Consider the following 25,861-nt stretch of genomic DNA (forward strand, 5'->3'; position numbering starts at 1 on the left):
TAAAGTTCCTCCTTTTTCTCATTAAATATTTTTTGTTCTAAAATCTACTTTAAGGGTTTCAACCCCGATTTTATTGTTCCATCTGCCCTCTATATCTTCGCTCATTTTACTATTTATAAACAATTTAAAGTTTGTTATATTCTGTCTTCTAGTAATGCTGAAGGCCTGGGCCATGTGTGGTTTTGTTTGTGCTACTTATTGAGTTTATTTATTTCTTCTTTGGTTGGGATGAAAAACCAAATTCTGAGACTGGAGGATAATGGCAGCCACCTGAATCTGAATCTGAAATTGCAGCTGTAATGCTAGATATGTTAGAAGCATGTATTTTTTTCTACATAGAGTCACTGAGTGCAGATAACATGCAGCTTATGATAAGTGCCTTCAGGTTGATGAGAGCTCCACTTTAAACTTTCCTTGTTCTCCTCGTCTGTTAAATGAGGGTGTTAACATCAACTCCAACATTTTACAAATCTGTGATTTATAGTACATTAATGATTAGGACCTAAAACACCTCATCTTTCTTTGTATTTGCACATAATATTGACCATGTCCTCAATAAAAATTTGGCCTTTACTTGGATATTATTAGGGGCTAGTGCCATTGGATGTTACTCTGGCAATTTAATATTTTGATTATCTATATTTGAGACAAAAAATGGACAATTTTAAGCACACTTGTTTCATGTATATGAAGGTTTATCCTTTGGCTAATGAATAAATCTTGTTCAGATATAGGCTTTGTATTACTATATCAGGTTGAATAGGCTGGTTTATTTAGTCTGAGTTTGTTTCATTTGATTGATTCTTGCTGGGGCAACTTTGTCCAAATGGTTTTTGTTACAGTCAGAATATCCAAATATAGCTAACTTCACTGTGACCAAAATTTCATATGATCGTTTTAAATGTGATATAAGAATACATGTTTTAAATGTAATATAAGAATAATTGTTTTTTATAACATTAGAACACATGAGACAAATCTAAAGTGCCCTTTGACTTCAACTTGAACCTTTCACTTCTTTATATAGTTAACTTTTAAAAATTGATACATAATATTTGCACATATCTATGGGGTATGTGTGATATTTTGTTACATGTATAGAATGTGTAACAATCAAGTCGGGGTATTTAGGATATCCATCACCTTGATAATTTATCATTTCTCTATGTTAGGAATATTTTAAGTCCTCTCATACAATATATTGTTTCTGATCGTCACCGACTCTGCTATCGAACATTACAACTTAATTCTTTTCTTGAACTATATGCTTGCACTCATTAACCAACCTGTCTTCATCCCCCCATCCCTGCCCCACACCCTTCTCAGTTTTTGTATCTATTATTTTACTTTCTACTTCCATGAGATCAACTTTTTTACCTCCCACACATGAGTGAGAACATGAAGATTTGTCTTTCTATGCCTGGCTTATTTCACTTGACATAATGACTTCCAGTTCCATCCATGTTGCTGCAAAGGACGTGATTTCATTTTTTATGGCCACGTAGTATTTCATTGTGTATATATATCATTTTCTATATTCATTCATCCGTTGATGGATGCTGAGGTTGATTCATGTCTTTGCTGTTGTGAATAATGCTACAGTAAACATGGGCTGGGTGTAGGTATCCCTTCAGTATACTGATTTCCTTTACTTTGGATAAATACCCAGTAGTGGGATTGCTGGACCTTATGTTATTTTATTTTTAGCTTTTTGAGAAATTTCTGTACTGTTTTACATAGTGACTACACTAATTTATGTTCCCAACAGTGTGGAAGAGTTCTCTTTTCTCCACATCCTCACTAGCATCTGTTACTTTTTTTCCCTCTTTTTAATAATAGCCATTTTAACTGGGGTAAGATGGTATCTCATTGTAGTTTGATTTGCATTTCCCTGATGATTGGTGATGTAGAACATTTTTTTCATATGCCTGTTGGCCATTTGTATATCTTCTTTTGAGAAGAGTCTATGTCCTTTGCATACTTTTTAATGAGATTGTTATGATTTTTTTTTTACTATTGAGTTTTTTGAGTTCCTTGTATATTTTGGATACTAATCCCTTGTCGGATAAATAGTTTGTAAATATTTTCTCCCGTTCGACAGGTTGTTTCTTTACCCTGTTAATCGATTGTTTCGTTTGATGGGAGAGTTTGGTCAAGTTACATTCATTGTTATTGATAGGTAAGACTTACTCCTGCCATTTTGTTGTTTCCGTTTTGTTGTTTTGTAGTCCTCTCTTCTTTTCCTCTTTCTTTCCTATCTTCCCTTTTGTGAAGGTGATTTTCTCAGGTGATATTTTTAAATTTCTGTTTTGATTTTCTGTATATCTATTGTAGGTTTTTTGAGATTACTGTGAGGCTTGCAGATAACATCTTGTAACCCATTATTTTAAACTGATGACAACTTAACATGGATTGCAAAAACGAACAAATTAACAAACAAGCAAAAATGAAACTAATAAAGGCTCTATACCTTTAACTTCTTCCCCCCTCACTTTTTGACTTTTTGTTGTTTCTATTTATGTCTTATTATTCTATGTCTTGAAAAGTTGTATTATTATTTTTGATAGGTTCATCTTTTTGTATTTCTACTCAACATATGAGTAGTTTACTCACCACAATTACAGTATTATATTATTCTGTGTAGTTATTATTACCATTGAATTTTGTATTTTCTGATGATTTCTTATTGCTCATTAATGTCCTTTTCTTTCAGAATGAAGAACTCGCTTTAGCATCTCTTGTAGGACAGGTCTGATGTTGGTGAATTCCTCAGCTTTTATTTGTCTGGGGAAGTCTTTATTTCTCCTTCATGTTTGAAGGACATTTTCAATGGATGTGCTTACCATTCTAGGATCAAAGCTTTTTTTCCTTCAGTGCTTTAAATGTGGCATGCCACTTTCTCCTGACCTGTAAGGTTTATACTGAGAAGTCTGCTACCAGATATATTGGAGTTCCTTTGCATGTTATTTGTTTCTTTTGTCTTGCTGCTTTTAGGATCCTTTTTTTATCCTTGACCTTTAGTAGTTTGATTATTAAATGGCTGGAAGTAGTCTTGGAGTTAAATCTGCGTGGTGTTCTATAGCCTTCTTGTACTTGAATGTTGATATCTTTCTCTAGGTTTGGAAAGTTCTCTGGTATTATCCCTTTGAATAAACTTTTTTTTTTTTTTTTTTTTTTTGAGACGGAGTCTCGCTCTGTGGCCCAGGCTGGAGTGCAGTGGCCGGATCTCAGCTCACTGCAAGCTCTGTCTCCCGGATTTACGCCATTCTCCTGCCTCAGCTTCCCGAGTAGCTGGGACTACAGGCGCCCGCCATCTCGCCTGGCTAGTTTTTTGTATTTTTTTAGTAGAGATGGGGTTTCACCAGGTTAGCCAGGATGGTCTCGATCTCCTACCCGTCTTGGCCTCCCAAAGTGCTGGGATTACAGGCTTGAGCCACTGCGCCCGGCCTGAATAAACTTTTTACCTTATCTCTTTCTCTACCTCCTCTTTAAGGCCAATAACTCTTTAATTTGTCCTTTTGAGGATACTGACGTATGCCTAGATATTGTAGGCATACTTCATTTTATTCTTTTTTTTTCTTTTGTCTTCTCTGTGTATTTGCAAATAGCCTGTCTTCAGGTTCACTAATTCTTTCTTCTACTTGATCAGTTCTGCTGCCAGGAGACTATAATGTATAATGCATTCTTCAGTATGTCAGTTGAATTTTTCAGTTCCATAATTTCTGCTTGATTTTTAAAAATTATTTCAATCTCTTGGTTAAATGCATCTCATGGGATTCTGAATTCCTTCTCTGTGTTATCTTCAATTTCACTGAGCTTCCTCAAAACATCTATTTTGAATTCTCTGTCTGAAAGATCACATGTCTCTGTTTCTCCAGGATTGGTCCCTGGTGCCTTAGTTCATTTGGTGAGGTCATGTTTTCCTGGATGGTCCTGATGCTTGCAGATGTTCGTTGGTGTTGGGCATTGAAGAGCTAGGTATTTATTGTAGTCTTCAGAGCCTGGGCTTATTTGTACCCATCTTTCTTGGGAAGGGTTTCCAAATATTCAAAGGGAATTGCATGTTGTGGTCTAAATCTTTGGTCACTGCAGCCATATCTGCACTAGGGGGATCCAAGCCTGGTAACACTATGACCCTTGCAGACTTGTGGAGATACCACCTTTGTGGCCTTCAGTGAGGTACAAGAGAATTTCTTGGATTATCAGGCAGAAGCTCTTGTTCTCTTCACTTACTTTCTCCCAAACACACAGTCTGTCTCTCTGTGCTGAGCTGCCTGGAGCCGGACGAGAGATGATACAAGCAACCCTGTGGCCGCCACCACTGGTACTATACTAGGTCAGATGCAAAGCTAGCATAGCACTGGGTTCTGCCCAAGGCCCGCAGCAACCACTGCCTAGCTACTGCTGATGTGTTCACTCAAGGCCCAAGGGCTTTATAGCCAGACTTGTGTCCTACCCTTCAGGGCAATGAACTTCCCCCAGCCCAGGGCAGGTTCCAGAATGCTATGCAGGAGTCGGGGCCTAGAGTCGGGAATGTTAGGAATCTACTTGGTGTTCTATTCGACTGCAGCTAAGCTGGCACCCAAACTGCAAGACAAAGTTCTTCCCACCCTTCTGTCTCTTTTCTTCATGTAGAAGTCTTTTCCCATATCCGTCACCATCCCAGGCCTGCGTTGACCACTGCCTGGCTCCTGCTGACGTTCCCTCAAAGCACAAGGTCTCTTCAGTCAGCTTGTGGTGAATGCTGTCAGGCCTGGGTCTCTCCCTTCAGGGTAGCAAGCTCCTCTGTGGCCCAGGACAGGTCCAGAAATGCTGTCCAGAAGCCAAGACCTGAAATCGTGGACCCGAGGAGCCCTCTTGGAACTGTTGTCAAGCTGGTGACCAAGCTGCAAGACAAAGTCCCCTTTACTGTTCTCTCTCCTTTCCTTGAGCAAAAGTAGTACCTCCCTGTGGCCACCCCCTGAAGCCAGCATGGCTCTGGGTCTCACCCAAGTCTTGCAGTGAGAACTGCGTGGGTACCACTGATGTTTATTCAAGGCCCAAGGGCTCTTTAGCCAGCAGGTAATGAATCCTGCCAGGACTGGCCTCTTCCTTTCAAGGCAGTGGGTTCCCTTCTGGCCCAGGGTGTGTTTAGAAATGTCAGCTGGGGCCTAGGGCCTGTCATGGTGGCCTCAGGACTCCGCCTGGTACCCAGTTTTACTGTGACTGAGTTGGTATCCAAGTTATAAGACAAAGACCTTTTTGTTCTCCTCTCTCCGCTCTCAAGTGGAAAGGAGCCTCTCCTGGAACTAGGAGCTGTGTTTCCTGGGGTTGGGGGAAGGGTGGTATGAGTACTCCCTTGGCTGCTCTGGTTGGTGTCCCACTGGGCCGCATGCACCCCACATTCACTGGCTCAGAGCCCAGCGCAGCACCAGGACTTGTCCAGAATTTCAACCCTCGTGACCTAGACTGCCTTTCAAATTTATTTAGGACGCCAGAGTGCCTTAGCCTGCGGTGGTGAGGCTAATCAGAACTCAGGTTCTGACAGCTGGGATGGGCAATTCCCTTCTGGCTAGGTCAGTCTGAATACTCCCTTCGTGGACACTGGCTGAGTTCTGCCTGGTGTTGCTTTCTGCTGTGACATAGGCAGCACTGAGTTCCAATGCAAAGTCCCACAGTCACTGCATGTTCTCTCCCTGAAGCCCACAGATTCTCTGCTGCATGTGGCCACTGCTGCTGGACTGTGGGGGTGGTGTGAGCAATTCCAGATTGTTTTTCCTGCCCTCTTCAGTGCATTTCCTTGGTATGATCGCTCACCTGAGTTTTGGTTCTTAAAAAGGTGCTTTCTTGCATGGATAGTTGTTCAATTCGGTGTTCCTATTGTGGGGCATGGAGTTGGGGGCGGTAATCACTGGAGGCTTCTATTTGACCACCTTGTTCTGCCTCTCAGCTATTTATTTTGTTAAATAGGTTTACTTTCTCTCACATCTTCTCTTTGCTTCCTGGAACACCAAAAAATTGAATATGTGTTTGCTTTATGGTGTGCCATATGTCATGCAGGCTTTGTTCATTCTTCTTTATTCCTTTTTTCTTTATTTGTGTCTGACTGGGTTATTTGAAAATACCGGTCTTTAAGTTCTGAAATTCTGTCCTCTGCTTTAGTCTATTGTCAAAGATCTCTAATATATTTTTTTTCTGTCATTCAGTGAATATTCTTCAGTTCCCGTGTTTGTTTGGCTTTAAAAAAAATGATATCTATTTTGTTAAACTTCTCACTTACCTTCTGAATTGTTTTTCTGATTTCTTTGTATTATTTATCTGTGTTTTCTTGTATCTCACTGAGCTTCTTTGATATCATTATTTTGAATTATTTTTCCAGCATTTCATATATTTCTGTCTCATTGGAATCTGTTGCTGGAGAATTGTTGGTTGCTTTGGAGGTGTCATATTTTCTTGTTTTTTTTTTTTTTTTTTTTTTTCGTGTTTCTTGTGTCCTTACGTTATTATTGGCACATCTGATATAACAGTCGCATCTTCCAATTTTTTAAATTTACTTTCATGGGGAGGACTTTTTTCTGAAGGCCTGTCTGTGATATTGGCTGGGTAGGGCACTATGGCTTTGATTCTGGGTGGATGCAGTAATGTACATCCTGTATGATGTCTTTGGTTGTAAACAGTGTCAGTGGTTTCTGTAATTGCTTCAGTGGCTTAGGGGGTGGTTGTTCGTGGCAGCTGCGGTGAAATTTTGCTGGGAATGAGGGTGCCAGGTCGGCCATTCCTTGAGCACCAGGCATGGCAACAGCAGGCCAGATTCCTGTCCTTAGGACCCAGCATGACTGGTGTTAGTGGGTCTAAGTGGGCCAGTTCTTGGGCCCCCATGCAGCCTTCTCAGATGCTGGCAGTTGCAGCTTTGGGCCAGATAGGTGGGTGGGTCCTTTGGCTCCTGAGCAGAAGGCATAGCATGAGCAATGGCAGGACCAGTGGTGGGACAACCCTCTGCTTCCTAAGCAGTGTGTGCAGTGTTGGTGGTGGCTGTGACAGGCTGGGTGGTCCAGTCCCCAGACCCGCAGGTGGTGTGTGAGGGTGTGCCAGCTGCAGAGGTAGTGGCAGGTGAGGTGGCCTATCCTTAGACCCCTGGGAGGAATGCTCAGGTGCCAGCAGTGGGTGACATGGCTGAGCGATCCCTAGGCTCCCAGGTATGCTCTGGTGTTGGGGATGGTGGGGAAGCCAAGCCAGGCAGGCCTGTCCTCAAACCCCTCACGTGATTTATAGGGGCTTTGGCTGTAACGAGGATGGGTGGGGTGATCCCTAGACTCCCCTTAGAGCGTTTGAGTGGGGGCAGCAGCAGAGCTGGTGGGCTGGGGAAGCCTGCCCTCAGGGAGCTTGCAAATGTACCCCAGCCCTGCTGCTAGGGATTGCTAAGCTGCTATCAGTGGCAGGCTGGGGAGTGTGTGCCTCAGCCCCAGGCGACAGCTGGGGACCCGGGAGCCTGTTTGCAGGGCGTGTGTTAATGTAGGGTGACCACACTGCCAAGGGCAATGGAGTTGCTGCCAGGGACTTGTGCTTTGGCCCCAGTGGCAGCGGTCAGCAGTGGTGGTGGCTGCGGGTAGAGGAGCCTGTCCTCTGGGCACCTGCAAATGCATGACAGCTTGCTGCTGGGAGGTGGGGTCTCTGCCGGTGACTTTTGCTGAGGTTTCAGTGGCAGCAGCCTGTGGCATTGGTGGCTGTGGGTTGGGGAGGCAGGGGGCAGGATGCAGTTGAGTGGGGGTTGGGTTCTCAAAACTGTGCCAGTACTGCTGCTGCTTAGGTCACACCCCATGTGAACTCACTCTCTGGAGCAATGCCTTCGTGCAGTCTCAAGGCAGCTCCCTGTGTTAGTCTCAGGACCTGCGAGGATGGAGGGGCTGCCCCCTGGCTAGGACTGGAGGAGTCTGTAGTATGGATGTGGACCACTGAGAATCTCACTTACCCTTTTCCTGTACTGGGAAGCCTCCCTGGCTCCCGGCCAAGTAGCCTGCCCGCCTTCCCTCTCCTTCCTTGTGTTAGGTGTTCTGGTTAGGTTTCGGTTGAGTTTCAGTGTTCTGTCTTAGATGATCTATTTTAAGTGTGATGATCTACTCACTATTTTGCTGCTGCTTTGTGGGGGAGGTAAGTGCCAGATGCCTCTAGTCAGCCATCTTGAAGCCCCTCCTCTGTCTCCTGTGGTCACTATTGAAACTATTATAATGAGTTTTGTGTTACGATGAGTTTTATGTGGGTGGAAGGAGTCAAAACTTCAGATTGAAGTGGCTCGCTGCATCCCAGGAAGGGATCAGGAAGGCAGACTTATTTTATATGTACCAGTGACATTTCTGAGTTTCAAGAAAGAGAAAATTTTAACATGCTTCCACTTTAAAAGAATAGGTTACTTAAAAGGAAATAATAATAATAATACCAGCAGCTAACATTCATTGATTATTTGCCACATGCCAGACCTTGTTCCAAGTGCTAACACACGTGATCCACACAACAAACAACCCAGTGAGGTTGTCACCCTCATTTTACAGAAAAGAAAATGGGGGCATAGAGAGGTTAATAGTCTGGCCAGGATCATGCGTCTGGTATGTGGTGAAGCTGGAATTCAAACCCAGGAAGTTTGGTTGTGGATTGCATGCTCTTAATCACTGTATTTTTCTGCGTATTTAAAAAATTAAACTAGTGTTGGACTGCTCGTCTGTGGCACTGGAAGCCAGTGGACATCCAAATGTCTTTTGAAGAATCTGTAAATTGTCACTGCCAGCAAACTGCATGTCAGTGTTTATAAGAATTGAGAAAATATACAGAGTGAAGGTCTGTCTCAAAAACAGTAATTCAGAAATATGCTATCTGATCTCTCTCTGAACAATGTGAGTTAAAGGTCTCAAGATAGAAGTATTGGAACAAGGGGGGGTAATATAGGAAAAGTGAAAATTAACTTGTCTCAGTGGGATGGCTTAGTTATTTAATATAGTGTTAGAAAAATATCAATCATGACTATGAGGGTGGAAAAGTAGAATTGAAAAGCGTGATAGAAAGCTTCCAGATTAAGGAAGAAAAGAAAATATGGAGCAATGCAACCAAACCAATAAAAATAAAATGGTAAGGAAGAACAAAAAAAGCATTTGTTGATATCAGAAGTAGAAAATAAGATGTAGGGAATACAATGAAATGTATATCCATCATCACCAACTATGAATAAACTGTGAAGTACCCTCAAAAGGTCAGATATTAAAAGTAACACAGTTTAGTGTGGTCTCTCTCTCTCTTTCTCTCTCCCTCTCTCCCTCTGTTTTTCTGTCTCTCTCTCTCCCTCTCTCCTCTGCTCCCCACCGTGTGTGTGTGTGTGTGTATTCAGTGACAAGGTTGAAAATGAATGGGCGAAGATAAACTAGGCAAATGAAATTAAAATAAAGCAAAAGTGGTTAATATTTGTGTCAGTCAGCCGGGCACGGTGGCTCACACCTGTAATCCCAGCACTCTGGGAGGCCGAGGCGGGCAGATCACCTGAGGTCAGGAGTTTGAGACCAGCCATGGCAACATGGTGAAACCCCATCTCCACCAAAAAATACAAAAATTAGCTGGGCACGGTGGCATGCGGAAGGCTGAGGCAGGAGAATCGCTTGAACCCGGGAGGTGGAAGTTGCAGTGAGCCGAGATTGCAACTTTGCACTCCAGCCTGGGCAACACAGTGAGACTCCATCTCGGAAAGTAAATAAATAAATAATAATGTCAGACTAAAATGTCAAGGTCAAAAATACTGACTTGCATAAAGACAGATATTTTGTATTTGCAAGTTGCAGTCCTTGAAGATGGTGTAAACCTTTATACAGCACAACAACCCTAGCAACATGGCACCTACATAAGCAGGGCAAAAAGCTCCAGGAAATACAACTTGATTAGAAAACATTTATGAGAATTTAAAGTCCTCCTTTCAGAATTTGACATATCAAGAAGACAAAAATAAGTAAGGCTATAGAGAATTTGAATAATATAATCAACAAGTTTGATTTTTTGATTCACTAGGATCCCATTTGAAACCTGAGACGGAGGTGTGAGATACAAGAAAAAGTGGTACTAATCTGGGAGTCCAGTGAAAGGAAGTAACAGGATGAAATCCGAGATTTCCTAGAAAGCAACTCATCCAAATTAGAATTAAACGTTAGTTGTATCCTGGAAATACACTTTTAAAAAGTGGACTGAATTCTAAGAAATGATATAACATGATAAAGAAACCAAAAACTTAGGGACATCAGGAGAGAGAGAGAGAGAGAGAGAGAGAGAGAGAGAGAGGGAAATACCAAAAGCGATTAGGAAAAAGTGAGATTCTTAAGAGGCTATAGCTGTTGAAAGGAAATTTTAAAAAATATGTTTATTAATAAGTCACCATATTGATATGGTATTCCAGCTGAATTATATTTATCCTTTAAAAAATAGATGATGCTTTTATTATTTATTCTTTGGAAGTTTTAAAAGTTAGTTTTCTGAAGCTCGTATAACCTTTACCATAATTGGTAAAAGTAAATTGAAATAAGAAAGATCATCTTAAGAATTTAGATGGAAAAATTCTAAATATTAGTTCACTTAGTCACATAGTGTTAAAAGGGTAGCATTTTCTTAGAACGCAAAGATAGTTCAACAATAGGAAGCCTACCAACATAATTTATTGAATCAACAGTTTAAAGGAGAAAAGCCGTTTGATTCTATTATTAGATGTTGAAAAGGCATTTGATAAAGTAATTAAAACTCTGAAGTATAATAAAAATTATAGTGAAACTACTCAAGTTATGGGACTAATAATAGCATTTACCATCTAAAAGTGGTTGTGAGGATTTAACTACTTAATACAGGTAAAAACCATTAGAGCAGTGTCTCACATACAGAAATTATTCATTAGCCATTTTTATTACTTAAACATGACAAAGTTGATTTGCAAAAAAGGGGCAAATATTTCATGGAATGGAAAACATTTTGGTTCAAGTCATGAAAAAGAATTGTTTGTTCTTACCACTATATTCAGCATAATTTTTTTGAGGTTTAATTTATCTAAATGTAGTAAGAGTAGAAAATGAAATAAATGATATAAATACTAGGTGATAAAATATTTTAATTATATTACTAGAAAATTCATGAGACTGCTAAAAACCTGTTAAAATTAGTTTATTTGATAACATGAATATTAAGATAAATATAAAAAAATAAATGAATAGTGCTTCATTGTGGGAATAACCAATCAGAAATGGAAAGGAAAAAAAGAATCTTATAAAAATACTCACAGGTAAGTTTAATAAAATTATTCTGTACCAGGAAAAGAAAATGACTCTATCCTTAAGTTAGAATTTAAGACAAGTCAAACCAGATCTCAATAAAAGTTGTCAGCCTTTCTATAATTAACATGAATTTAATTCAGTTCAATCTAGAAACCTAGTATATCATTTAGAAATTAGGTAAGATGATTTTAAAGTTCATGTGGAAAACATATTTCTAAGAATACCCAAGAAAATATACTTTATATTTTTGAGTCCCTCTTCCTTTTCTCTCCTACGAACACATACCTCATGGAGAAGAGTGGGGAAGAAAGCAAACATGCCATTTTGGTGGCGTTTTCCCATTAATTTCAGTGTAGGTGGAAATCCACGGAGAGTTAGAGGGGTGATTGTACATTATGTCTTTACGTACGTTTTGACTGTTTCACTTTTTATAAGGAATATGTTATCTTTAATTGATTTCATGTAGAAAATTTAATAGAAAAGAGTTTAATGACTTTTCACTCTAAAGTTGCAATCCTGTATTATTAAACTAAAAAATAAAAGCATATAATTGATTGACTTGGGATGTTTAAGAAATGCATCAGATTTTTAAAATACATACTAAAACACTGAAATGTAATTTATTTCTGCTTTCCTGAATGTTTGGTGCTTTCTACAAAGGCAAGATTAATTTTTAATTCAAAAATTCTGAAAATAATTTTCTGTCTTTTTTCTGTCTTTCAAAGGTATGCAACCACTCATGTATTCGGTTCAGGAAGCATTAAATGCCAGACCATGGTGGATTCGTATGGGGACTGACATTTGTTACTATAAGTAAGTATTTTAAGAATATTAATAGAACGTCAGCTTACAGAAGGCAGTATTAAGTACATCCTGTTTCAGTGTAAAAGGAAACAGTAGAGTTATTATTGCATACTTTGAATTGTGGTGCTATGCTTTAGTAATTCTAAAAAATCCTTTCGAACTTGAGATCCACTTACAGAGTGTATATAGTAGAAATAAAATGTGTTGTATAGGCAGATAAACTTAGGTCCAGGCCATGTCTCCACCGCTTAGAGAGTTACGTGTCCTCAGCTTTTCCAGCTTTAAAACTCTGGAAACTTTATTGAATAAAACTGAAATTAGGAATTACGAGTAGTAATTTGCAGTGGCTTTTTGTTGTTCCTATGATATCAAGTATAACTCTTAGTTTTTCCCTTTTTATATTAACACACAATATTTACTTCATTGTAATTTCCAAAATGTTAACTGGAGATGTGTTCCAAATACAGTACATCAGCTTACACTGTTCATCTTTGACTGTAAATATGTGATCTACTTATAGCAAGTTAGAAATAAGTGCTAGAGGCTGGGTATGGTGGCTCACGCCTGTAATCTCAGCACTTTGGGAGGCAGAGGTGGGCAGATCACCTGAGGTCAGGAGTTCGAGACCAGCCTGGCCAACATGGTGAAACCCTGTCTTTACCAAAAATACAAAAATTAACTGGGCATTGTAGTGTGTGCTTGTAATCCCAGCTACTCGGGAGGCTGAGGGAAGAGAATCGCTTGAACCCGGGAAGTGGAGGTTGCAGTGAGCCGAGATCTCACCACTGCACTCAAGCCTGGGTGACAGAGCGAGACTCCATCTCAAAAAAAATAAATAAAATAAAATAAAATAAAATAAAATAAATAAAATATAAAATAAAAATAAAATAAAATACAAAGAAGTGCTAGAAATCATTTCCTACTTCTGTGGAATAGTTTGGTTATTCTTCAGCTCCACCTCTAAGTACTCGAGGATTCTCATGTATCTTGCTTCTCATTTTTACTCTGTGTCTACAAATGTTTCCAGGTAATGTTCATTGCTGTTTCCACTTGGCACCCCTGTTTCTGCCCTCACTAAGTTCAATCCTGACATTTCTGTATGGTGAATTTTGACTTTTTAGATTGTGCTTAACTGGCACTAATGCCCCTCTTTTTTAGTTTTATCAATTAGAAGAAGGCTTCTAAAATTAAACTGTTTTGACATGGCTTTGGGAAAAACTTGGTCTTAAGTACTCTTATTTTCTGGGAAAGAAAATCTTCCTTGGGATTCATCTCAGTAAGATTTCTTCCTTACTCTTATTGCCAAAATGAATAGCAAATAAATGAGAAACAGAAGTAAAGGTAATATGTAATTCATCTGCACCATAATACATCTTGTACTTCTTTTAATGGTAGACTAACATAAAAATAGTCTTTGATCACTTGTCTGTTTCTCATAAAGTTGAGTGAAGCTACCTGAGCAGTGCTTGGCTAGATTTTAGCAGAATTATTTAGACTATTAAAGAATGAAACAATGTTTTTCAAAATGCATTCTTTATTTCACGCTTCTTTATGTTGTCACATTAGAAATTGTCAATCAAGGAATGCTTTTTCACATTGCAAAATGAATGATCGTAGCAGGACAAGTTGTTCTTTTCTATGTAAGGGGTGATGGCAAGGATTTTTATATTTTTAGTTTAGGTTCTGTCTTTTCTTTTGGCTACTACTTCCTGATCTGTAAGTGGAGTTCAATTCAACAAACATTTATTAACCACTTTCTATGTATGACTCTATTCTAGTTGTTTTCCTTAAGCCTGAGATAGCTTTATTTTAATTTTAATTGTTTTAATTTTAATTTTAATTTTTTTTTTGAAACACAGTCTTGCCCTGTTGCCCAGGCTGGAAAGCAGTGGTGCGATCCAGCTCACTGCAGCCTCAAGAGCATATCATCATTCCTAGGCTCAAGTGATCCTCCCACCTCAGCTTTCCCAGTAGCTGGGACTACAGTTGTGAACCGGCTAATTTTGTCTTTTTTGTAGAGACTGGGTTTTCACCATGTTGCGATCCATCTGCTTCAGCCTCCCAAAGTGCTGGGATTACAGGCATGAACAAAAGTGCCCGGCCTGAAATTTAGATGATAAGGATTAAAATCTGTTTTTGCACTGTGCCGTAACTTTTCATGTCAGCTAAGTCCATTTAGATGATAAGGATTAAAATCTGTTTTTGCATTGTGCCATAACTTTTCATGTCAGCTAAGTCCTGTGATGCTTGTTTGTCTTATCTATAAAGTGGAATAAAACTGCTTTTCACCATTACATGAGATAATATATGTTTCACTGGTTTATAAGCTAGAAACTGCCATATAGCTATAATGTGGTAGTATAAATACCTCTCCAATTAAATGTTAAACTTTTGAGGGAAAAGAGTTGGCAAGGACTAGTTTTTGAACTTGTTTTGCATTTTTGTTAATCCTTAGCACTCTGTCATTGGGTATCTATTCAAGATACTGTGCATAAATTAATGAAGACTATATCAATTTGAAAATACTTTGAACATTTATGTGCATGAAAAAATAACCTATAGGCCCTGGTTTTTCTTCATTTCATGGCTTAAATGATACAAGATGATTCAGAATTTTAGAAATTAAGTTGTTAGAGCATCTTTAAGTCAGCATATGTCAGCAGTATTTAGAGTCTGGAAAGTAATGTATAGTTTTAAAAACTTTATTATGGAAATCTTCAAACATTTACAAAAACAGAGAATAAGATAATGAGGCCCCTTTTATTCATCACCCATTTTCAACAATTATCAACACATGGTGAAGCTTGATCAACTTCAGGTTTGATTTTTGGCAATAACTTCTGACCTCAGGTGATCTGCCCACCTCAGCCTCCCAAAGTGCTGGGATTACAGGCGTGAGCCACTGCACCCGACCTCTAGCACTTTCTTCTAACTTGCTGTACGTAGATCACATATTTACAGTCAAAGATGAACGGTGTAAGCTGATGTTCTGTATTTGGAACACATCTCCAGTTAACATTCTGAAAATTAAAACTTTTACTCATACTTCCACAATGAATTTTTAAGGCCATTTTCAGATACTGTATTTTATCCATATATACTTACGTACGTATTTCTAAAAGACAAAGGCTGTTTAAGACAATCTAACCACAATGCCATTATCACAACACAGAAAGATTAGGAAAATTTCTTACTGTGATGAAATATCCAACGTTGAAACTTCCCCAATTGCCTCTAAATGGTGTTTTATAGTTTTATTTAATCATAATCCAGCTAAGGATCACACATTACATTTGATTTTTGTTGACATGTCCCTTAAGTCTGTTAATTTATAGGCTTCCCTTTTCTTTTTTTTTTACATTTCTCATTTTGCTAAAGAAGCTGGATTGTCATGTAGGGTTTTTCACATTTGGATTTTACTGGATTGCATCCCTGTGGTGTTAACAAGTACTTCTGTTTCACCAGTTTCCTATAAACTGTTAGTTAGATCTAGAAGCTTGATCAACTTCAGGTTTGATTTTTGGCAAGAATACTTAATAGGTGGTGCAATGAATTCCCATTGCATCATGTCAGGAAACATCATCATCTCTGATTGTTTCTCTTTTTGTAATCTTAAGATTGATTAGTGAACCCAGGTCTTGTAGCCTGATCCATCCACGTAAAGGTGTCCATCAGCCTTTCCTCTCTTGATTGTAGCAGCCACTGATGATCATTTTCTAGATTCAACAATGTGTATGGATGTCAAAGAATGGGGTTCTAAAAATTTTTTTTGACGTGAAGAGTATTAGCTCATTTAATTAGTAAATTCAGAAGTGAAAAGTTATGTAGTGTCATCGGCTAATAACAGTTAACTGCTTTATGAGTACTAAGTTTTTTTTTAATAGGGTATTTAAGTTACACTTTTTATAGACTCGGGTTTTTCTTTTTTCCCTGAAGTTCTATTTAATAAAAGTAACAAGGAAAATCAGTTTTTGTGTGGATGAAATGAACATGTTTTATGCTTTTTTATTGTAGAAATCATTTCTCAAGAAGTTCAGTTGCTGCAGGTGGGCAAAAGGGAAAATCCTACTATACAATTACATTTACTGTCAGTTTTCCACATAAAGATGATGTTTGCTACTTTGCTTATCACTATCCATATACGTATTCAACTTTACAGGTAAGAACTCTAAATTAAATTGTATTATATGGATATGTGTAAGATAATGGAAGAAAATTGAGTTTAATTAAATATTCTAACATAAGGAAAATGAAGTTTAGTTAAATATCATAACATAAGAAAAGGGTTTAGTGTTGAAGATTTTGGAAAATACTACAATATTTCTTGAGGAGTAAAATGGGAATGTGATTCTTATTTTTTTTTAATAGAAATATTAAGGAACTTTGACATGATTTTTACTTCCCATCTTTTGTTGAAATCCACAGTTCTCTAAGCTAAGATTCCATAATTTACGAATTTTAACCAGGTGAGATTTCTGCATGTTTAACCAGAATCTCATAGAAAATAGAATATTAGGAAAATGTGGGTGCAATTTGAGTTTTTTTGAAGGAAAAATTGAGATCTTTTTCTGAAGGAAATAGTTTTATTATGGAGACCTAGATCCAGATTTTTAAAAATCTGGGGTATAAGAGTTGTTTTGTGTGAGACCTTTTGAGATTTTGAATATTGGCAAAACGAAACTAAAAAACAAAACTAAACAAACAAGTCTAGCAATTAAATATCAACTGTGGTTGATATTTATTCTCAGAACAGAATATCTATTCTAATGGTCAAGGATCATGAAGATGTGATCAATTTACCAATAAAGAAATTGGAACACTATAATTAGAAACAAGCTCCCAAATTATTAGAGAGGAGAAAATGAAAGAAAAACGTAGTCTATAGAGCAGAAGAGAGATCAAACCTAAGAAGACTAAATGAGGCTGACAGCCTTAAATGAGACTTACTGTACTTTAATAAAGGTTACAACCTACCATAAAGGTACAATGTTCATGTATCTTTCTGTGCTCAGTAGTTCTACTTTTGGGTAATTTATCCTAGGAAAACAAATAAGAATGCACATAAAAATATATTTTTACTGTTTTTATTTGCCTGGTTTTATGTTATTGTTCTTTACTGATTGTGCCTTTTAGTATGTTTTGAATTCTCCTGCTTTCTTTCAGTCCCCCTACCATGATGTTTTCCAGGCATGACCATTGTTTCTCACCTGGGCTTCTGCCAGCCTCTTTGTAACTGGTGTCCTAGGATTCAGTTTTGCCCGCTTTGCTCTTCATTAGTTACCCCACCCCCTCCAACAAACCCCAGACTATAGCCAAAGGGTTCTTTTATAGCTAATCTTATCACAAAATACCCTGCTTAAAACTCTTTAGTGATTTCCCTTGCCCTTTGTATGAAGTCTAAAATTCTTACCATGATTCACCCTGTCCTTTTTCTAATAATCCCCCCCTTTTTTTTTTGCCATATCCACATACTATTTGAAGTATTATTTATCTTTAAATAGACTTTAAAATAGATTACTCTTTGAAGTGTATCCTTGTCCTCAATTAATATCCATGAAATCATTTAAATTATATCCTCATCCTCAGTTAATATCTGTGACATCCATGAAAGATTTAATGTGCTAGACTTGTTTCACATAAAATGTATACCTATTAAACTTATAAAATGGTTACCTACATATCACTTAGTTGTCTCGATTACCAGTGGTATGTATACTATGCTTTGGGAAAGACCTGTCTACCAGGCCCTTCATTCTGTGTCAGATTCTTTGTTTCTTACCTTTGTAGCTATAATGAATGTTACTGAATTCTTTGAAAAGCCCTGTTCTGTCTTGTGGTCTTCCTAATATTTTTCCTTCTGCCTGCAGTATTCTGCCCTCTTCACTCGTCCTTTGGAGTTTAGTTTAAATGTAGTTTTCTCTAGAAGACCTTCCCTGACTGCCCAGACTTGGCTAAGGTCCCCTCCCCTTATTACAGGCTCCCACAGCACTCTCTATTTTCCCTAGGGTAGGGTTCATTTATTCATTGTCATATCCCCAATGCCCTGTAGTTTCTGGAAAATAGTGACCACTCAGTCAATAGTGATTATGTGAAAGAACATAGGCAAAAGTTTGAAAACCAACTGAATATCTAAAAATAGGGAATTGAACAATTTATTTTTGGCATAACCACATCATAAGACCATTAAAACTTGTATTTTCAAAAAATACACATTTAACGTGTTTAATGATGTGGTATCGTATTCATAATTATGAATATATATGTGTTTGTGTGTATGTATAAATTTTTAAGTGATAAAATCAGATTATAAAAGTCTTTGTGTAATCATGGTTTTGCTTACATACCTCGTGTTAGTGGTAATCTAGGCGGTACAATTGTGGATGTTTTAAATTTTTAAAACATTAAAAAAAATTTTTCTTTGTTTTTTTTTCACTGTCAGACATTTTACAATAAACCCATATTAATCTTGAAATCAGGAAAATAAATTGTTAAAATTTGTGCTACATAATTTTTATTTTTCAAATTTTAGATTGTTGCTGTTACAGGTCTGTTATCACTCACAATTTCAAAATTCAAAAGGCTTTGAAAACCAAAAGGTTTTTTGGAACTCATTTGGAGGCAAAGCCTGACCTGAATTTATTTAGAATATTGATTCCACTTAGGGTGATTTTTCATATGTTTTGCTGCACAAATAATGTGTGTATTACAGATTGCTACCCCTGACCCTGTTGGTGGGGCTGCATAATTAATGATTTAAACAATGTATTGCCTTTTTCAAGTTTCCCAAACACTGATGTTTAGATTACATCTGGCCCTGAGGGTTTTGGATAAGGGGTTAAGAATCTGGTTCACTTCTAGTTATGTGGAGATCTGGATGCGTTATTTCTGTATATCATGGGGACTTTTTAAGTGATTGTATACTTTGTTTTAAAATTTTTATCAAGATGCATCTTCAAAAATTGGAATCAGCACACAATCCTCAGCAAATCTATTTTCGGAAAGATGTGTTATGTGAAACCCTGTCCGGAAACAGCTGCCCCTTGGTGACTATAACAGCAATGCCAGAGTCTAATTATTATGAACATATCTGTCATTTCAGTAAGTTTGTCTTCCCAACTCACAAGAGCAGTCATTCTCACCCACTTTGATTTGCTTCATCTGTATTTTATAATGGAAATGATAATAGGAACAGATACCAGAAGACTTGAGCTCTGGTCTTGGCCCTGCTATTGTTTAGCTAGCCATGGGCCCACCTCTGGGCTTCAGTTTCCTTATCCTGAAAATAAGGGGCTACATGAGATGTTCTCTGAGGTCTCTTTTGCTACTACTGTTGTTAGTTCTATCCTTAGAAATTGTATTCAAAGTAGAATACAACAAATTATTTTAAGAGGTCATGTAATAATATTATCAATTTAGAAATGAACTGATTTTACTTGTAAATAAAACAACCAGAAACCTATCAATTGTTTTGATAGCTGGCACTGAATAGCTACTCATTTTTCCCTGCCATTTATATTTTTTTAAATTGTCTCGAATGTACAGCTGTAGTAATAAAAATAAAACTGTTTCAGTTTGATAAGGCAAAGTATTTTCAGGAAACAGAGCTCATTGTGTATGAAAATATGAGTGATGAGCTGAATGATTATTTTCTAGATTTGTGTATCTAAATGTATATAGTGAAATTTTGGAGGCTAAATCTCTGAGCAGATAAACTTTTTTCTCTATCAGAGCAACTGTAAGACAGGGCTGAAATTATATTTTCTTTCTTTTCCCCATGATTTTATGAAAAAATAGTTTTATATTTTTAAACTTCCCCCAAGTACTTGTTCTTTATAAAATTAACGTTATACTAAATAACTAATTTTACATGTTAAATTAGTCTGGGAAATAAATAAGTGGATCAAATACTACTTACTGTTTTATGTCCTATTATGAGCTACTTCGGGATATGGTTTTATCGGTTTTTATATTTGTTTATTTTATAGGGCCTAGTGCAGTGCTTGTAGGATGCACCATTGGGTTCTATTAATTTATATCAGAATTCACAATTGAGTTAGAGATATTTTCTAAAGCCCCAAAATAAAATATACAAACTTTTAGTAGCTGTTCATTTTAATTTGAGATTTTATGTGTACTTTAGGAAATCGCCCTTACGTTTTCTTGTCTGCTCGGGTACATCCTGGAGAAACTAATGCAAGTTGGGTTATGAAAGGAACGTTGGAATATCTCATGAGCAATAACCCCACTGCTCAGAGCTTACGAGAATCTTATATTTTTAAAATTGTCCCTATGTTAAATCCAGATGGTGTCATCAATGGAAAGTAAGTTAAGCAATAGTTATAGAATATATTCTAGACCATTTCGGTTGTCCTGTATAAACTTGTTGAAATAACAGTGTCCAGGTTAACAAATTTAGTGATTTTTCTAGAATAAAGAAAATTTTGGTGGGAAATTAAGATAAACGTTTAAATGAAAATATATTTTGGATACTAGTAGCGGTATGAAATTATGAGAAATTCTGTATCCATGGGAATATGCTTTCATAAAATGCTTGAATTGTTTTAGAAAAATCACAATGTCAGGTTGTAAGAAAGATTAACTCATACCTCTCATATTCCTTTATTTTTTTTGTTAGTGGCATGAACCTAGATTATTCTAAGATTAAGATCCTTCTGGGATCTCTTGGAATGTTAGCCCCATCTGCTAACCTCTTCCTGATATGAGGCGTAGTTTTTGACAGGAGTTCTTTAGCGGGGGAATAGTGGAAGATAATTACTTTGTAAGAGGTGGCTGCATATAGTTAGTATAGTACATTTATTCTGGTAATTTGACAAGGTCTCTGTAGTGCCACTCTGAAAGATGGGATTTAGTCTGGTTGTCATGAATATCTCCAAAGATGAGGATAACATGTCTTACTTGAATAAAAGTAGCATGACTATTTCTCATATTTTAGGAAATTACTGAATTTTTTAAATATAGAATTTCTTCTTAATATGTTATGGTTATGGAACTAAAACGATGTCCCTTTTTAATTGAGAAATATATTGACCAGTTAGAATTCTATTTATATTTGTCATCCCTTTATGATTATTTGCTTATTTGCATGATAGCTCTACTACTTAAAACCCATAAACAAAAAGGTATTTGATTTTTTACAACAATGTATACTTTTCATATACTTGTCTTTCTCAGAAGAAGCACCTAGATAGCACTTTAATTGATGAAGTCAAGATATAGCATGCTAACATAAATTATTATGTAGTCAGAATGGAAAATGTGATTATTAATACATTTTTATAAAATATGGAAGAAAACCCTGGAATTAAGAATTAATTTTTTCTATATTTTCAAAATTTTGATTATGAATCTGAAAACTTACCACGGGTAAATGCATGTGACACAAAAGCTTGCACATAGCAAACACTCAATAAATGTTTACATAATGAATATAGTATGCATTTGGTTGAGCTTACCATCTATACCTATTTGAAATGCTTAGTGGAATAGAATCATAAAGTTAAACCAGAAATGTATATAAGGGTTTAAGAAGTGTATATAAGGGTTTATTGGTACCAGTGTTTTTCTGTCTTTGTGTGTATGTACATGTAGTCATCGCTGTTCTTTAAGTGGAGAGGATTTGAATAGGCAGTGGCAAAGTCCAAATCCGGATTTACATCCTACAATTTACCATGCTAAGGGGCTGTTGCAATACTTGGCTGCAGTGAAGCGTTTACCCTTGGTAAGTAGCAATACTTGTTTTTACTTGGTATAGTTAAAGATAAAATGTCATTTTTTATTATCAAGCACTTGTGTGATAATCATGAGGTCAAATTAATCCATTATGTTAGTAGTCTTAATTTTATAAGGTTGAATGTTTCTAATTCTCATAAGCCTTCTTTTTTTTCCTTTTTGGTTATGAATATTGGTAACTCTTGGTTGTAAGTTTTAGATATTTAACTTCACTGTTTGAACAACGCTAAGGTAACAATATGTATCTTCTAGATTCTCAAACTAGAAACTTATTTCTGAGTTTTCTAGTCAGCTCTGAAGCTGTTAAGTCTCTACTACACACATGGGAAATGTAGTCCAGGCATGACTGGACTGGACTATATACATATGCTCCTCCTGTTCTTACCAGCTTTTGATTAGAATGTTCCTGTGTATATTCCTGTGTATATTATGTTAGTGTGTATATTATTTAATCTTTCTTTAGGAAAGATAGAAAAACTTTGCAGAGGAGTAAAATTGACATGTCCTTTATTTTTAATTTTTTTTTAAAATGATGCACTTAAAAATTAAATTAAAACCATACCCTTCTTAATGGTGTTTTTGTATAGGAGCATTTTCTTGTTTTTTGTTGTTGCTTGTTTTTATTTATTTTTTATTTTTATTTATTTTCTTTTGAGACGGAGTTTTGCTCTTGTTGCCCAGGCTGGAGTGCAGTGGCGTGATTTCGGCTCACTACAACCTCTGCCTCCCAGCTTCAAGAAATTCTCTTGCCTCAGCCTCCCAAGTAGCTGGAATTACAGGTGCCCACAGCCACGCCCAGCTAATTTTTGTATTTTTAGTAGAGACGGGGTTTTACCATGTTGGTCAGACTGACGTCGAACTCCTGACCTCCAGTGATCCGCCCGCCTTGGCCTCCCAAAGTGCTGGGATTACAGACATGAGCCATTGCTCCAGGCCAAATTAGGTAAATGTTTTCACAGCCATTTGGGGCAGCAATCACCACAACTGTAGATTGGAACTATAATGGAATGTATTGTTTTTTAAACGGTGAATAGTAAACACAAAGGTGATATAGGACCTTTAAAGGATTTGGCAATTCTAGAATTAATTATAGATCCTTTCCCAAACTAGGTGTTATTACTTTCATTGGTTCTAATTGTTAAATGGTGGTTCTTTTACAATAAAAAAGACCAAGGGACACAGACCTACATGTTTATTGGCTTGATATTAACTACCTTTACTTGGCAACATACGAACTTGGAGCCTTTTAATTTTTAAAATATGTATTTTCAAGGTTTATTGTGATTATCATGGCCATTCCCGAAAGAAGAACGTATTTATGTATGGTTGCAGCATCAAAGAGACAGTGTGGCATACCAATGATAATGCAACTTCATGTGATGTTGTGGAAGATACGGGATACAGGGTAATTATCACAAATGAGTCATGAGTTTTTGAATTTCAAGCATGCGTAAAAGTACAGAAAACAACATATATGAACTACTCAAATTCAATAAATACTGACATTTTGCCATTTTTGTTTCAGATTTTTCATTTTTAAAAGTTTTTTTGTGTTTACATTTTTTGTCTGTTTGGAATTAATGTTTGTGTGAGATGTGGGGATCCATTTCTGTTTTCTCTGTGAATACCAGTTGGCTTGCACCATGAACTAGCTCGTACCTCCTTCCTCTGTACCTCCTTCCTCTGTCGGTTTGATGACGCCATCTGTTACATACCTTATTTCGTAAATATGGGTGTATTGTGAGGCTATTATTATGGCCATTCTTGTTTCATTCTTTGCATACAATGTTGCTTTCATTACTATAGGCTTATAATTAATATTGATACCATGTAGGGCAGATTTTCCTTTCTTATTCTTTTAAAAATTGGTTTGACTTTTTTTCTCTGTACTTGTGAATTTTAGGATCCATTTGGGATAAACTTTGTTCGAATCTGCATTAGAGCTGCCTTGAATTTAAAGTTGGAGAGAATTATTATAATAATATGTAATGTTGCTATCTGTGACCATTGCCTATGTGTCTATTTAGTCAAGTCTTATATTCGATAAAGTATGCAATTTTTTCACGTAGGTGTGAAATGTTTGTTAGATTTATTCCCAAATACTTTATGAATTTTGTTGCAGGTGGGAATGGATTTTTTCCCCACATATCTTCCTCCCCTCAATTGATCATTGATGGTACATAGGAAAGCTATTGATTTTTTTGTGTGTTTTCGGAAAAAATTTCTGCAAATTTTTCAGATCCTTCTACAAAGGATTACATGTAAGCATGGCATCACATTTCACAGTAGCAACACTGGAAGCAAAACTTGGTGGAGGAAAGCCTTCATAATTTTCAACTAGATTTCCAACCTGTAATTTTCATACCCCATTCTAACCATCAGCAAGTGTGAAAATAAAAAAGGATGTTCTCAGACACTAAAGTCTCAAAAATTTACCTCACAAATAGCCTTTCTCTGGAAGCTGCTGGACAACATTCTTGCCAAAATAAAGGAATATATGAAAGAGGAAGGCATACAGAAATTAAGTTCAAGAGAGAGACAAAGCCCACGATAAAGGTGGAGGGAGAGCCCAAGAATGTATGTAAAATGCCCAACATGTCAACAGTCAACAAATATTTCTGCCACACGACCTTCAGAAAATAGAGTTTTATTAGGTTAGACCGCATTAAATAAAGGAAACCAAGTAGATTAGCAGACCTCAGTGATAGAGAAAAGGGGAATATTTAGTTGAGACCCAGATAGAAAAAAAGTAAGAAAATGAGACTAGTGAGAGGCCCAGAGAATGGGAGAAAGCTAGATGAAGAGCATGTGCACAGAGCCTTCCCTAGGCTGCGCTCTGGAACAGCACCATCATTGCCACCATTGCCTCACCCAGTCGTTTTTGCTTGGATCATACTTCACTTCTCAGGGAATTCTCACTTAGTCCCCAAAACGAAATCAGATCAGACATCTATAGGATTCTGTCTCCTTCATAACACTTAAGAATTATAATGGTAAGGTTTTCTGTTATTTGATTAATAGGTTTCTCAGTAAGCGCCACATGCCTAGCAAATATGTCTGATTTGCTCATTTTGTCAACATTGCCACTATATAGCACGATACCTTATTCATAGTAAGTACTCAATAAGTATTTGTTGTTAGGTGAGTTGTTGGATGAATGGCAGACAGACATGTGGGAAGGTAAATGCAAAAGAGTTTTTCCATTGTAAGAGATAAAATTGGCCAGGCGCAGTGGCTTACATCTGTAATCCCAGCATTTTGAGAGGCTGAGGCGGGCGGATCATGAGGTCAGCAGATCAAGACCACGGTGAAACCCTGTCTCTACTAAAAATACAAAAAATTAGCTGGGTGCGGTGGTGGGCGCCTGTAGCCCTAGCTACTCGGGAGGCTAAGGCAGGAGAATGGCATTAACCCAGGAGGTGGAGCTTGCAGTGAGCCGAGATCTCACCACTATACTCCAGCCTGGGGGGAAGTGAGACTCTGTCTCAAAAAAAAGAGAAAAAGATAAAATTAACTCTCTTTGGTCTCAGTTTTTTTCATTAAAATTATCTCGTCCCAAATTTCTTTGATTAATTTTTTGAATTTTGTTGTGAAAGGAAACATAAGATGATGCTGTAATTAGAGTAAATAATGCACTTTTCTCCCAAATTTCATTTCTCAAGATGTTAACAGGTGTTTCATACACACCTCCTCTCACCAGTAGTTGTGTAATTAGTTACATCAGATAATTGCATTAGACACAGCCAACTTTGTTTCTTTTCTTTAGGAAACGTAAGAAGCTTACATTGTGGGGCGGGTGTGTATGTGGGTGTGTGTGCACATGTGTGAAAGTGGAGTATTTCCCATAATTTTATCATCATATTAGTTCCTATTGCTGTTATAGCAAACTACCACAAACATAGCAAAACAAATTGACTTACAGTTCTGCAGATCAGAAGTCGAATGCAGGGCTCACTGGGTTAAAATCAAAGTGCCATCAACTACATTAATTTTTGAGGCCCTGTGGTAGAAGTGTTTCCTTGTTCTCCTCCACACCCCTAGCA

At 37.2% G+C, this 25,861-nt stretch overlaps 1 protein-coding gene across 1 annotated transcript in view; it reads left to right on the plus strand.

Moving 5' to 3' along the window:
- Positions 1–25,861, plus strand: part of AGTPBP1 (ATP/GTP binding protein 1) — a 198,666-nt gene that overhangs the window by 133,860 nt on the left and 38,945 nt on the right. The window contains 6 exon segments of the mRNA XM_021927597.2: positions 11,990–12,077; positions 16,083–16,227; positions 19,013–19,166; positions 20,209–20,389; positions 21,678–21,807; positions 23,092–23,223. Coding sequence (XP_021783289.1) covers positions 11,990–12,077; positions 16,083–16,227; positions 19,013–19,166; positions 20,209–20,389; positions 21,678–21,807; positions 23,092–23,223 — 830 coding nt within the window.

This window comes from Papio anubis, chromosome 13 (assembly GCF_008728515.1).
Source record: "Papio anubis isolate 15944 chromosome 13, Panubis1.0, whole genome shotgun sequence".
Lineage (NCBI taxonomy): Eukaryota > Metazoa > Chordata > Mammalia > Primates > Cercopithecidae > Papio > Papio anubis.